Source organism: Eubalaena glacialis, chromosome 6 (genome assembly GCF_028564815.1).
Source record: "Eubalaena glacialis isolate mEubGla1 chromosome 6, mEubGla1.1.hap2.+ XY, whole genome shotgun sequence".
In the NCBI taxonomy this organism is placed as follows: Eukaryota; Metazoa; Chordata; class Mammalia; order Artiodactyla; family Balaenidae; genus Eubalaena; species Eubalaena glacialis.
In genome coordinates this window covers 140,230,109-140,244,068 of record NC_083721.1, presented here as the reverse complement: position 1 = coordinate 140,244,068, position 13,960 = coordinate 140,230,109, and the positions used below count along the sequence as shown (strand labels likewise).

General features: G+C 40.6%; 1 protein-coding gene across 1 annotated transcript in view; it reads right to left on the bottom strand.

Annotated features, from left to right (window-relative positions):
- The window catches only part of CPNE4 (copine 4), a 611,972-nt gene that overhangs the window by 129,148 nt on the left and 468,864 nt on the right, over nucleotides 1-13,960 (bottom strand). The window contains exons 6-7 of the mRNA XM_061193684.1: nucleotides 12,676-12,759; nucleotides 9,584-9,673 (exon numbers count right to left, since the gene is read on the bottom strand). Of these exons, the coding sequence (XP_061049667.1) occupies nucleotides 9,584-9,673; nucleotides 12,676-12,759 (174 nt within the window). The remainder of the gene's footprint in view (nucleotides 1-9,583; nucleotides 9,674-12,675; nucleotides 12,760-13,960) is intronic.

Genomic DNA, 13,960 nt, shown 5'->3' with positions numbered 1-13,960 from the left:
TCCTATGTACCCTAGGTCGAGGCATCAAATGAGCCTTCTTAGGGTGGTAAGAACAGGTGGAATCTTGAAGGACAAGCCGTGATTGGCCATGGTGCATCAAGCCAGACCCTGTGATGCCAAAGTTTGCATCAGAGAAAGGCTTTATTCATGAGGCAGCCAAGTAAGGAGATGGGTGAACGAATCTCAAATCCGTGTTGGCAAAGTTGAAGGTCTCGGGATGTTTATGGGATAAAGCTTGGGTGTGGGGAAAGTGGGGAAAGGTGATTGGAGATAAGAAAAAGCTGAGGCACTCTTAGTTCTTCACAGGTGCAACTAAGCTACCGGCTTCTTCATGGGCAGCTCATCCCTCTCCACATTTTTTACCCTTCTTCGTGTGGATACAAATAACAGTGAGGCTCTAAGGTATGGAGGAGCCACAAGATCGAAGCAACTTGGGTTCTGAATAACTGTATGCAGGAGAGGCAGACACTGGTTAGAAAGCTTTAGTTCTGATTGTTATGTGAGTGAGAAACTTATATTTCATGGGGGCACTTTGTTACCACAGCATTGTATAACCTAGGATAATTATAGTGTTAAATGAAGTCACTTAAGCAGTGTCCAGCGAAGCAACTGGGAGCTGGTGAGTGAATGCTTGGTGAATGCTAGCTGTCCTTCAATAGTTAAGAACAAGAACGATGGAGCATGAGAGAGCTGGGTTTAAACTAAGGTTGCACTACTTCACTGTATAATCTTCAACAATTTCCTTAAACAAACAGTTTTGAATTCCTCATCTGTAAAAAGGGGATAATATTAATGAAAAGGGAAAATATTATTAAAATTAAGAGAATATGTAGTTTTTCTCTCATTCAGAAGTTTCTTTATTCCTGCACGATTTAACACTATTTAAGCTGGCTGTTGCTTTTCCTTGCTGCAGTACTGTATAGATTACAGATCTCAGTAGAGGCAGCCTGCTGGGCTCAGGTGCCATTTACTTAAGTGGCATTGAGAATTCCTGTGCCAGGGCTGATCCAACACAGAGACACCTTGGTGAGTCTGCAGTCCTCTGGTAATTGCAGGGCATCTAGGCTGAGTGGGCTATAGACAGGCATAAAACCAGCAACCCTTGAGTCCAGAGGCCATCAAGAAAGCACTTACATTTTAACAGATCTCAAGAAAGCTTCATAGGACCATGAGCCACCTTCAAATTTTTCCCTTTCCATTATAAGGTAGGTAGAGAAGGAAGTAAACTTGCTTCCACCCACCTGGGAATGTCAGATTCTTTACTACAGGTTTTTCCAGCCGCATTGAACATAGCAATGAACCCCTCAATTCCAAATTCCCATGTTTTGTAGCAAGAATCAGGAAATGCTGGTGTAAGCCATGGGCTATCTAATGATTGAAGCCCCTTCCATGAACTTGGGGGAACTATGGGGCTGAATTGGGGCCACTGTCAAGGATTGAGATCTGGGGGTTGGAACTGGGGTGGGGTTTCTTCCTTCCTAAGCAATAAGAGCCAGAGGTTTGTTAGAGAAAATCAGGATGAAACAAGTATGGAACTAAGTCCAAGGACCAGAGGCCAAATAAGAGGTATTTAGGGGTCCAGGAGTTAGGAGTCATATGGGGTTGGGAATAAAGGGGGAATGTCCAGGGCAAACTCCAAGAACACACTCCAGGAGTCCAATCCGTTTGGCAGTTGTGAAACAGTCTGGCTCAGAGACTAAGCAAAGACAGTGAATTTGTGGAGAAGGTGGCTTGGTCACACCTGAGAAGGGAGGACGGGAATAGCTGGATAGAAGCCAAGGACGAATGTTAGGATTTCATACAGGAGGAAGAGCAAATATATACACACATTAGCTTTGCAGTGAGGTGGCAGGAAAAACACTGAGCTAACTAAGAGAGGTGCCAGGAAGTCAGCTAGGTTTGGAGAATCAGTAGGAAGACACTGTTTCTCCATATGCGCTTGGCAAATGGCCTGCACAAGCATTGTTTAGGAAAACCATTAAACTGAAGATTCCAGGACCACTGGGATTCTGTTTCAACAGAGCACTTTTCTGACTGGCCAGGAATCCAACTTTGGGTTGTCAGGAGGGAGCTTGTGAACATGCTGTTTTAAATCACCCAGGCACTGCTGCAGAGGAAAGGAGGGCATGAAGAATGAGCAAGATATTAGGTGTGTAAAAATGCCATTTATGGTTGCTTTAGACTTGTGTCCGGGCCTCCTCTCAACCCTCATGGCCTCCTGAGTTTCATCACCTCTGTTTTGATTTTGGGGACTTGTTTCTCCTTCTTTTCCGCTACTTCCTTCTCCTGGTTCTGTCTTGCTTGTGTCCACCCCACTAAGACCTCAGTTAATAACCTGGACCTCTCTCCAGAATAAGGCCTGGGGGCAAGTTGATACAGAAACAACTGGTCCTCATCACCCTAGATCCCTCTTCAAGGCAAGTGGCTTCTATCAATTATCCTCAGAGAATGTCCGATAAACCCTAAGGGAAAGTTTCCAAGTTACCTGTGCAGTTTGAGCACCAGAAAAAGGGACAGGAAATGACCTCAGGGTGCTTACATGGTATTTGTCTGGATTGTTCTGGCATGACCTTTCCCCCAGTACTAGGCACAGTTAGGGTGTTAATAATACTTGCTGGTGGTCCCTTCTCCTTCTCTTTCTCTCTAAGACCCCCATCTAGAAGAATCTATTCTGAATACCAGCACTGTCTCCTAACAAATACGTACTGGGTATTAATAATGTGTTGATAAAATCAAAGGAAATGATTAATATCATATTTCATAGAATCAAAGAGGCACATATTTATTTTCTTAACAACCACAAATTGATAGAAAAGCACTGTGTTATAGTTTCATTGAGAGTGTTTTTTCCCTTTTAGTAGTATGGTGAATAGTTGATAGTTTCTCAGACTTTATGAAATATGTTACATAGAGACAAGTCTTCTTTCTGTTAAATGTTTGAATGATGATAAGCATTTTGGTTGAGTGAGAGTAATGGGATAAATCATCCTTTATCAGGATGACTTATTTTCTAAGAATACAACAAAATAGAGGCAGCACGATTCAACAAAAAGCATGAAATTTGGCATTTGACTGCATGGGGTTTTGAGCCTCAGTTTCTTCATCTGTAAAATGAACACAATGGAATCTACCTCACAGTATGGTTAGAAGTAAATGAAGTTGTGATTTTGATAAGGACTCTAATATGTCATAGAAATCATGGATAATTTCATTCAATAGCTAAATATTAAATATATTTCATTAAGTAGCTAGTATTAAATATGTTTCATTAAATAGCTAATATTAAATATTAAATATATATGTCATTAAACAGCTAGTATTAAATATTAAATACATATATTTCTTTAAATAGTTAATATTAAATGTAACCCTAAATCTACTCAGTAAGTAGTGCAATGTCTTTTACATAGTTCAGAAGACATTTCAGCTTGTTGCAGGGTTGTCTCTTGAGTTACCAAGAGAGAATCCTCTCTGAATCCTACCGTAGGTATTTAAGGCTCAGTAGATGTGGCTGAGAAAACTCTAAGCCTCTGACACCTTCACAATTTCTTTAAAATATTAACCTCTGTCAGAATTGTTGGGGAAACACCAGAGCATTTTCCACCATACTGGTGAATAAGACCAGAGGATGGCCTCCATCTCTACTACTATTTAACACTGTGTTGGGAGCACTGGTACACACAAATAAATAAAAGAAATCAGGAGAACGACTAGTTAAGTAAGTAGGGGCAAAACTATCTCTATTTCCATATTATCTATATTTTTAAAACTCCAAAAAATTAACAGAAAATTAGTATAAACAACAATAAAACTTAATAAAATAGTTATTTAAGAAAACAATTCAATAGCTTTTATGTATACAAACAGTATTCAGTTAGAAGGTGTAATGGAAGAGAAAGAAAGAAAGAAACAAACTAGGCATAAACTTAAAAACAAACATTCCAAACCTCTAAGAGGAACAGTAAGTGCTCCTGCAAACACAAAAGGAGACTTGAATGAACTGAAAACAAGTCATGTTCTGGGCTGGGAAGACAAAATTAGAAGAGATTTCCTTTGCAATCTCAATAAAAATACTATCACTTTTTTTTTTTAATTCTGGTACTAGTTGCTTATAAAGCTTAATGGAAAGAACAACAAGCAAAATATCCAAGCAGACCTGAAGACCCTTAAAAAGACAAAGAATACAGAAGTGAGAGAGGCTGGTTCTATCAGGTATTAAAATGTGCTACAAAATGATTACCTGTAAGGGAAGAGAGTAAAAACTAGAGAAACAGAAATGAGAGCTAAACTTTTCTGAATATACTTTGTTTTGTAGTTTTGACTTTAGAATCATGTAAACATTTTATATAATTATAAAACAAAATTAAACTTGAAAAAATAAATTCTAAAAGCTGAAAGCAACATGAAACAAAGGAACCCAACCGTTTTATGGGTTAGAGCTTCAACTATAGAGAGGAATTGTCTCTACACTTTAAAGTATGAGTTAGCATCTAGAGAGAGATATATATCTTACAGAAGAAAAGAATTTCAAAATTTCAAAATTCATGAATTAAAAAAATTCATACCAGAAAGCAAGGAAACTATTAAGAGCTCAAGAGCCAACTTGAAGGGGTTTTAACTGGTTAAACAAGGGATGATACAAGATTTCAAAGGAATAATTATAACTGAAATTGAAACACTGGAGTATATTTTAAAAATCCATGAATTCTTAATAATAGTGAGGGACCCCATTAGTCACCTATGAAGGATGCTAGAGAAGTAACTTGTTACTCTGAAAATTGTTTGAAAAAAAGAAAGAATAAAGCATTTTCCGGCCTTTCTTGTACAAATCACACCTCAGGGAACCAAACAGCTGTTGAAGGGAGCTCTTCTTTACAGAAGAACTCTAAATAATAGATAAAGAAGGAATAATAGAATTAGAAAATTACCATTTTGGAAATTCTAATGGAATAATGAATCTAGGCAATGCTCCTCAATGACTGTTAAGACCATAAAAGAGCACCATCCCTTGTAAAACATTCTTGCTACAAAACAGCCCCTGAATCTGATCAAGTCCCAACTAGCTGTTTACAGGGAACACAGAGTGGGGGAAATGTGACAGAACAAACCAGCCTGGTTTCTTCAAGTAAAAGAAGAAAGTTTCTTCAAGTTTCTTTAAGTAAATTACAAGGGAAAAAAAAAAAAGAGGGAGAGAGAACTAACAGATTGAAAGAGACTTCAGAGACATTTCAGTCAAATGCAATGCTTGGACCTTGTTTAGATTCCAATTTAAAAAAAACTATTAAATAAATTAGACGGTCACATATGAATAGTGGCAGAACATTTGCTGGCATTAAGGAAGATTAGATAATCTAGGTATAAAAATAGGTTTGTGGTTATGTTTATAGAAAGATTCCTTGTCCTTTAGAGATACATATTGCAGTATTTTCAGATGGAATGGCATGGTGTTTGGGAGAGGACCCCATAGTGACTTACATTGGCCCCAGGCCCTTTTGCCTTCATGGACCCCCTCTCACCATAATAGATTTTGGGGATCCTAAAAATGTTATTGTTTTCTGATGTGAGAAAAAAATGGAAACATTTTATTCAACCTTACAAGTTCATTTTTCCTTCTGACTTTAAAAGAAATTAAAACGTTCTTGTAGGTTCTTAAAAGTATCATGGGTTCTGGCACTACGCTTGCTTTACCCAATGAATGAGTGAGCCCTGGTCTGGGATTGGCTTCAAAACGATCTAGTGGTGGTTGGGGCGGGGGGGGTGATAGAAAATGGGTATTGGGAATATGGATGAAATAAAATTGGTCACAAGTTAATAATGGTTGAGGCTGTGTGATGGATGTGGGGAGGGGGGTGGGTTATCATAACCCACTATTTTTATGGGTGTTTAAAATTTTTCATAATACATAAATTAAAGCATCAATTTCTGAAAAATACTTATTTGAATGCTTTTTAAAATTTTTCCCATAGAGGAGGACTAGGAAAAAAATAAATAAAACCAAAAGAAAAACCTGGTTTTATTTAAACTTGGTGTTAGTGTAGACCCTGAATAAATGAGATTTAAAAATATCAAGTCTCATTTGGGACAAAGACCTCATTATTAGAGTTTTGCTAAGACTGAGAATCTAAATGGACAGAGGGTTTTAAAATTTTTTCTTTTTTGGTCTTTTTTTTAGTTTTTTTTTTTTTTTTTTTTTTGATGTGGACCATTTTTAAAGTCTTTATTGAATTTGTTACAATATTGCTTCTGTTTTATGTTTTGGTTTTTTGGCCATGAGGCATGTGGGATCTTAGCTCCCTGACCAGGGATCGAACCCGCACCCCCTGCATTGGAAGGCAGATTCTTAACCACTGGACCACCAGGGAAGTCCCCAAATTTTTAATTTGAAAGTTCACTTTCTGTTTTTTTTAGTGGTGAGGAGATGCTGCCTGCCAATATGGTACCATTTTATTTCAGAGAAAGCTGAATGGGAACAACATTATGAGCATTTCTCAGTGGCCTTTGTGATGAAATAATCAATACAAATAAAGGGCAATATGGGAAGTCTCTCAAGCTTTTCAGAAAAGCTGCATTTGGTGATTGTGAGCAGGTGAGTGATGATATTGGATTTGTCACCTAGTGAGCTCAGCACACCTGTGTGGGCGGATTCCCTCCCCCCAAGCCCCCCGCCAGTGAGGTGCTGCTGATCTCTTAGCACCTCCCTGCTCCTCTGTCCATTCACTCCAGGAACAGTTACTGAGTATCTGCTCTGTGTCGAGCGCTGGGCTGGATGCCTGGATGCCTGGATACACAGGGAATAAAACATGGTTCTCACCCTGAAGGGGCAAACTGGGAAGAAAGAGTCACCTGCTGGGGAAAGAGATGGAAACAGAAATGTTCCAAACAAGTGGAGAAGTATCTCCATGAGTTGGGTGCAGAGGGCTAGAGGGCACCCATAGAAGCTAAAGAGATCAGGGAAGGTTTCTGGAAGTGGAGGGATATTGGAGAGACCCGAAGGAAAGTAGCAGATGATGATAATCCAAGAAAAGCAGAAGAATGAAGAAGGCATCAGGCAGAGAGAGGCATGTGCCAAGCCCTGAAGGCTTGGAGAGGGCAGGGTGGGTACGAGTGCTGGGCAGAGAAAAGGTGGTGGAGGGGAGGCTGGGTGGTGGAAAGTGGTGGGGGGCACTGAGCCGCGGAAGGACTGTAATGAAGGAGCAAATGTCTGTACCAGGGGTTCTCAGTGTGGGCTGGGACCTGCAGCATTAGCATCACTCAGGAATTGTAGAATGCAAATTCTCAGGCTCACTCCAGACCTACCTAATCAGAAACCCTGATAACACCTAACAATCTGTGTTTTAACAGCCTTCTAGGTGATTCTGATGCATTGGTCTAAATGATTTTACCCTCCAAGGAACATTTAGTAATGTCTGAATACACTTTTGGCTGTAAGACTGATGGGGGTGAAGTATTACTACGAGTGTTTAGTAGCCTGGGATGCTGCTAAGCATCCTACAATGCACAGGACAGGCCCCCACAACAAAGTCCAAATGTCAATGGTGCAGCTGTTGAGAAATCCTGATCCTCCCTTTCTCTGTCTGTCTCTCTTTCCTTCCTTCATTCCTTTCCTTTTCCTTCCTCCCTCTCCCCCTCTCTCTCTTTCTCTCTCTCTCCTTTATTCCCACGTGTCCTCTACAGACAGCAGAGCACTCGAAAGGCCACAAAATGCTCCTTTTCTGCATTTTTATTTATTCAATTACAGATAACCCTCCCCTTTTATCTAATAACTCACCATGACTAAGTTGACCTATGGTTAATGTAGGCATTATCTTATTTCTGCCCCAAAGGGTCCATTTATCTCCCTGGGAATGGGATGGGGTGGCTCAGAGTATAGGTGACAATCTCCAACCCAGGCCTGAAGCTGTAGGTCTTGGCCACTGTGCATATGAGCTTATACATGAGGCCCAAACAGCCAGGAGTCCCGATTTTGGCATGAAAGACAATTCCAGTGGAAGTGGAGGCTCCCACAGGAGATATTAGGGACAACTCTGAGCTGCTCCTCCAGACCACAGAAGTAAGCATGTCCACAGATAGTACAAAGTCCGAACAGAATGGTTTTAAACAAAGATGTAAAGTCACATTAAGAGTTTGGGACTAACCAATGGATAGGATTCTAAACTGATGGATGACATTGACAAATGCAAATAATTATATCCATTAGAAGAAGGTTTACAGGGCAAAAAGAGTGAGGAAAGTGTAAAGTTACAAAGACAAACATTGGCAGTGCCCATCTAACACTTTCCAGGGGAGTCAGTGCCCCCAACATGAATGTTTAGTCTGCCTAACAGACCTATAATCCCATTGGGGTGGTAGGTGCCCCAGGCTTTTAAAGTCTGAAGCCATTAACCACCTCCATTATCCAGCTTCCCTGGCTCTGCTTTTAGGCTGTCACACAACCTTCTGAAAACTGTCTTCCCCATGGTTTGCCCACATGGAGAAAATGCCCTGGTAAAGCTGATATGAATGTTGAGTCTGCTTGAGGGTCATGTTTCTCACTGAACATGAACCTGTCGGCCTTTTGATTTATAGCTCTGGCCTCTATTGAATTTACTCAGTCATCCTGAGTTGGTAGAGTCACCTCTGGGACACTGACAACATGGAGCTTCTGGACTTCCAAGGTAGAGAGAGGGCCAGACCAGGGACCATAAGGAATGACTCTGGGAGTCTGCTTCGGGCACTTAGCCTATTGTCCTCCTTTGGTCATCCTGACTCTTATAATGAGTCTTTTCTTCCAATTTCTACATTCCCATGATACTCAAAAAGCATGTGTGGTAGACTGAAGAAAGTGGCCACCATACTCTGCAGCTCCTCCCGCCAAGAGGTGGAGTCCATGTCCTATTTCCTCATCCCTGAATCTGGGATGACTGTGTGACTGGCCAATAGCACGCAGAGGAAGTGACCTCATGTGAGTCTGAGACTGGGCCTTGAGACGTGCATCTTTTGTCCTGGCTCTTTTGGACCCTAAGGTTGCTGAGTGTATAAGTCAAGCTAGCCTGCTGATCGATGAGAGACAAATGGCCCCACCACCCTGATCATTCCAGATGACAGCCAGACAAACCCCAGAAGCAGGGGCGTCCTGCTCAGGTACAGCTGACTGCAAATACATGAGGAAGTCCATGCAAGACCAAGAAAAGAGCCTCCTAGATGAACTCAACTTGACAATGTACAGAATCATAAGCTAAATAAATGGCTATTGTTTTAAGTATTAAATTTTGGAGTAGTCTGTCATGCAGTGGTAGATAACTGATAACAACAGTATTTGTGTTTTTAATAACTCCCAATTATACCCTGAACTTATTGCCACAGTTTCTCTCCTGGAGGCCATGGGATTTGCCACTTAACATAACATGATTGAGATTTATCTCATGTTATCTCAGGAGCCTCAATGGCTCCAGCAGAAAGGAGAGCCCTTGTTTCTTCCATCAAGATGCTAAGAGATTTGGGTAAATGCTACAGAAAATTTTGGGTTTGCCAACATTCACTTGAAGAGAAAGAGGAGGGGTAAATATGTAAAATTACATTTCTCAGACATAGACAGATTTCTGACCTTCAGCCGGCGGTCAGGATCTCCACTGCATAGAGAATTTACTGATACTTTGAATGATTTCCAGGCTGGGCTTAAGTTATTCATCACAACCTGAGGAAAAAAAGAGAGGAGTGGTGGGTTGGAGAGGAAGTGCTTGACATTTTCACATTTCAACATAAAAACTGCTTGAGAAACACTGCGGTGCTTATGAAAAGGACAATTGTCTGGAACAGGTGCCTTCATGAAAACTTGGAGTAGTAAACCTTTAAAGGGTGCCCACTAGGTGGATCGTATTGGGCAGAACTCTTGCGGTCACTGGCCTGGCTGTTATTTCATGAATAATGACAATAATATTGTCCAGTATGTGAATGCTGGAGATGACCCCTTCTATATCAAAAGAGGTTGGGATTAAGGAGATGGGCTTCCTCTGCCTCTGATAAAGGATCTCCAGTTCTGTAGGACTGTCAGTCCTATGGCATAAATTCTCTTCTACTGAGGTCAGCATACGTAAAGCCTATTGGTGTGTGGGGGAGTGTGGCAGGACAATTCTGCTGCTGAAGAACTGAGCGGTCTTTGGTGACCTGTGACCTTGGTTAGATCAGATTGCAAGTCAGAAGAAAAGTTTCTGGAAGAAAAATCCCAGGAGTACATTTATACTATGTATGCTCGGGAGGCATAACAGGGCAGATCTTCAGAACTTCAGGATCACAAACTAAGACTGTAATATCGTGAAACCCTTTTAAAAGCAGTTTACTAATCATGAACTTGGCTAAATCCTGCCTGAGAGTCTATTCGAGTCAAGTCTTATTCTGCCATCAGATGATTCAGTAATTCAATTTGGTTTAGTGTATGAGTATTTGCTCTGTGCCTAAGATTATACTGTGTACTCTAGGTCAGGGGCTCCCAAAGTGTGGTTCCTGGACCAGCAGGAACTTGTTAAAAATGCAAATGTCTAGATTCCACCCAGACCTACCAACAGAAACTCTCGAGGTGGGCCGCTAGGTGATTCTGATGCATGATATTTGAGAACCACTGCTCTAGGGGACATACAAATGAAGTTAAATGGAGTTCTGTCATATTGACTTTTCTTCCTGTGAAGTTTTTAGTTAGCAGAGTCTTAGAATTGTAAAAATATTAATTCTCTATCTACATAACATAATTATTTTATAAGTGATTCCCTCTTCTCCTGAATTCCTTAATATAATGATGAATTATTGATTATACTGTAGGCTCATTATTAAATTTCCTTTAATGCATTAAAAAGTAGAAAAATAATGTTCCTGTGTGACTGCTTTTTGCTCTCATTCCCTGAATGAGCAAAGTGATAGTGAGAAGAAAAGTTAGATAAAATTGTTTTGGTTAATTTAAATTTCTCACCTTTGTATAGGAATACTAAAAAGTGAAGATGTTTCATTACAACAGCTTCGTAAAACTCAATAGCAGATCAAAATTTCAACTAGAAATGTCCTCTGAAATTAAAGTCTGTGTGTGTGTGTGTGTGTGTGTATGCACACACACACACACATGTGCTTACCCAGAGAGAACGGTATTGCCTGGTATTTATTTTGTATCTATTGAGTAAGAAAGAGGAAAAATCAATGTTATGTTGATTGACTCATTGGAAAACTTTACAATCACATTTCTTATGAGATTCCAGGAGCCCCTTGCAATGGGGTATGGGGAAGAGTTAGAGATTCTGGGAACAGGGGAATTTACCAAGACGAGGGATGCCGTCAGGAGTGAAGAAGTCTAACAATATGCCACCCCTCTTCTTTCTCCCTGCACATTCAAGTCCCCATGCACTGGCTGGAGCAAAGGCATGAACGGGTACTTCTTCTGATTCTCCCCAACATTTAGTTACTTCTCCTTAAAGAACTTTGTTCCACCAAAGGAATCCTTATGTGGGAAAAAGTTCTATTTGGTGATGGTGATGGGGTGCCACTCAGGGAAACCATCCCAGTTGCATTTGAAACTATTCCCCAGGGAATAGTTTGTGACTGTCCAAAGAATCACATTGTACTATCACAGGGAGTGGATATACTATCAATATTCAACTCCATTCATATATTCATTCTTTTAGTAAACACACTTATTAAATGCTAACCATGTACCAGATGACATACACAGAACTAGCCCGTCCAAGACTATTCGATTCTTGTTTACCTTAAATATGACATAAAAATTCCCCTAATGCTACCTGCAACTCTGCTACTTCAGGAAAAAGGAAATGGATTTCCAGTGTGGGGTATGGGAACACAGCACCCCACTATCATCCTGAGAGAGTCATGAGAGTTCCTTCTTCCTTTACCCAACACTGGAAGCACATTTTTCTCTCAGCTCCAAGCCATTCCTCCTTATCAATGCACTTCTCACCCTCACACAGTCTCTCTTGAACTGGCTTGTATATAAAATAAAATAAAAAGTGGAGACTAGGGTTGGTTGTTAAGTGGGTGTGTGGTGGTGGGTAGTGGGGGGTAAGATAGTGAAGGATAAGGTTCGGAGTTACTTGGAGAGAAGGCAGGAGGGTGAGAGGGTGATGCAGCCAGACCAAGTGACTGCTGATACAGGACAGCTGTTCATACGACAGATCTGACATCAGTCCTGTGTATGGACTTTCCCTGGGGAGGCAGATTGGCTTCTCAAATCACAGCAAAGCTCAGGGTCAAACTCAATTCAAACCTCAGCTCTACCCCTTGCTCACTGGGAAGGTGACTTGACCTCCTCAAAGTTCAGTTTCTTCAACTGTAAAATGGGGTAATAATAATCATGTCAATGCATAGTTGTGAGAAGTAAATAAAATGATGCATATGAGATCACTCAGTCAAATGCTTGGTACCTAGTCACATTTATTAAATATTAGCTAGTATTCATCTTTTTATTATTAGTAAGTTGCTGGCTTTCTGCATTAAAGGTCAATAATGGAAAATCTGGGTGAGAAAATGTCTCCTCTTATAACACCCACATTGAGAATAAAGAGCCCTCTTAAGGACTGGGAAGACTTCAGGTCTTGGGGGATAGCTACAGACATTAAGAAAGGGAAGGGGTTTCTCAAAACAGGTCAGTGTATCATCTTAAAGAGACGAGATGGCACAGCTGAAGATGGCTCTTCTCACCTCAGTTCGGTGCACAAGCTGCTGAGTTGCATCATCATTCATTCGAAAAATTTCCAGAAATGGGTCAGACTTACTGAAGAAATCCTACAATAGATAAGCAGAAATGAGTTGTTTCCCTACTCCCTGCACAAACACATTTGATCCAGCCCTGGATAAAATACCCCTGAATTTGACCCTTCCTTGCTTTATTCTTCATCCCTGAGACCCACGTTTGGCTAGAATGAGCTGTATCTTAACCCCGAGTCCTTTGAGAAGTAAGGATTGGTTGACTGAAATCCCAAGTAGTCTTCAAAGATCCATCCAAATGCTGGTTCTCTAAGAAGCAGTGTATCTGCTGCCTTATACATGTTAATTCTAGTTATTGTAAAGCCTATGTCTGATGACTACAGTATCTGGATCACTGTGGGTCTGTTTTTATTATCTGTTTCTTCATTCTGCCTCGTGTTATGCTTGTTAATTTTTGATTAAATACTAGACACTGTGTAAAAAAAATTATAAAGGCTATAGATGAGTCTTCAGCTTCTGGCAAGCAATTAGAATGGAGGCAGTCACCTGAATCCAGTTAGGACTGAGCGCTTTAGAGGCTGGTTTCATCAAAAGTCTTTAAAGGCCCGACCTATTTCTGATTCCTTTATTCCTTGGGTATAATCCTTAAAGGGCTCTCACTCAAAGACTCACTGTTTATGAGGGCTGTTCCTTCTTGACAAGCCCTCAAGGCTCGTTTCTGTTTGTGAGACTCTGAAAGACTCTGTTTACTTCCATAATCTCTTGGCTCTATAGTTATTGGTTCAGTTTCTCTCTATGCTGCTATTTGCTAATTAGTGAATGCCTTGAGGGGATAAGTCACTCCAACGGTTGGGCTGCTTCCCTTCTCTGAAGCCTCTAAAAATAACCCAAGCTCTCCCTGAAGTCCTGAACTCCAGTTTTACTTCCCCAATTCCATAAGACTATTAAAAGCACTGCTCAGTTTCTCTGTTTCTTAGTAGCTATTTTCTGCTAGGCTTCCCAGCTTCTCTATCCCTGGGTTTTATGAATCAGTCTTATGGAATTGCCTTGAGTGGAAAATCTGCATAGAATGTCTGAATCACCTCAATGGATTTCTCTTTTTTTCAACTTCTCTGACCCTGAATCTTGACTGCCTTAAGACCCTCAAACAGATGTCTCTTGTATTTTGTCCAGTGTTTATAGTTGTTTTCAGCGGTAGAGTAATGTAAAACAAACAGGCACTTTAATACTGGAAGCAGACCTGTCCATATCCTTCTTTTAAACTTGGCTTTTTACCCTG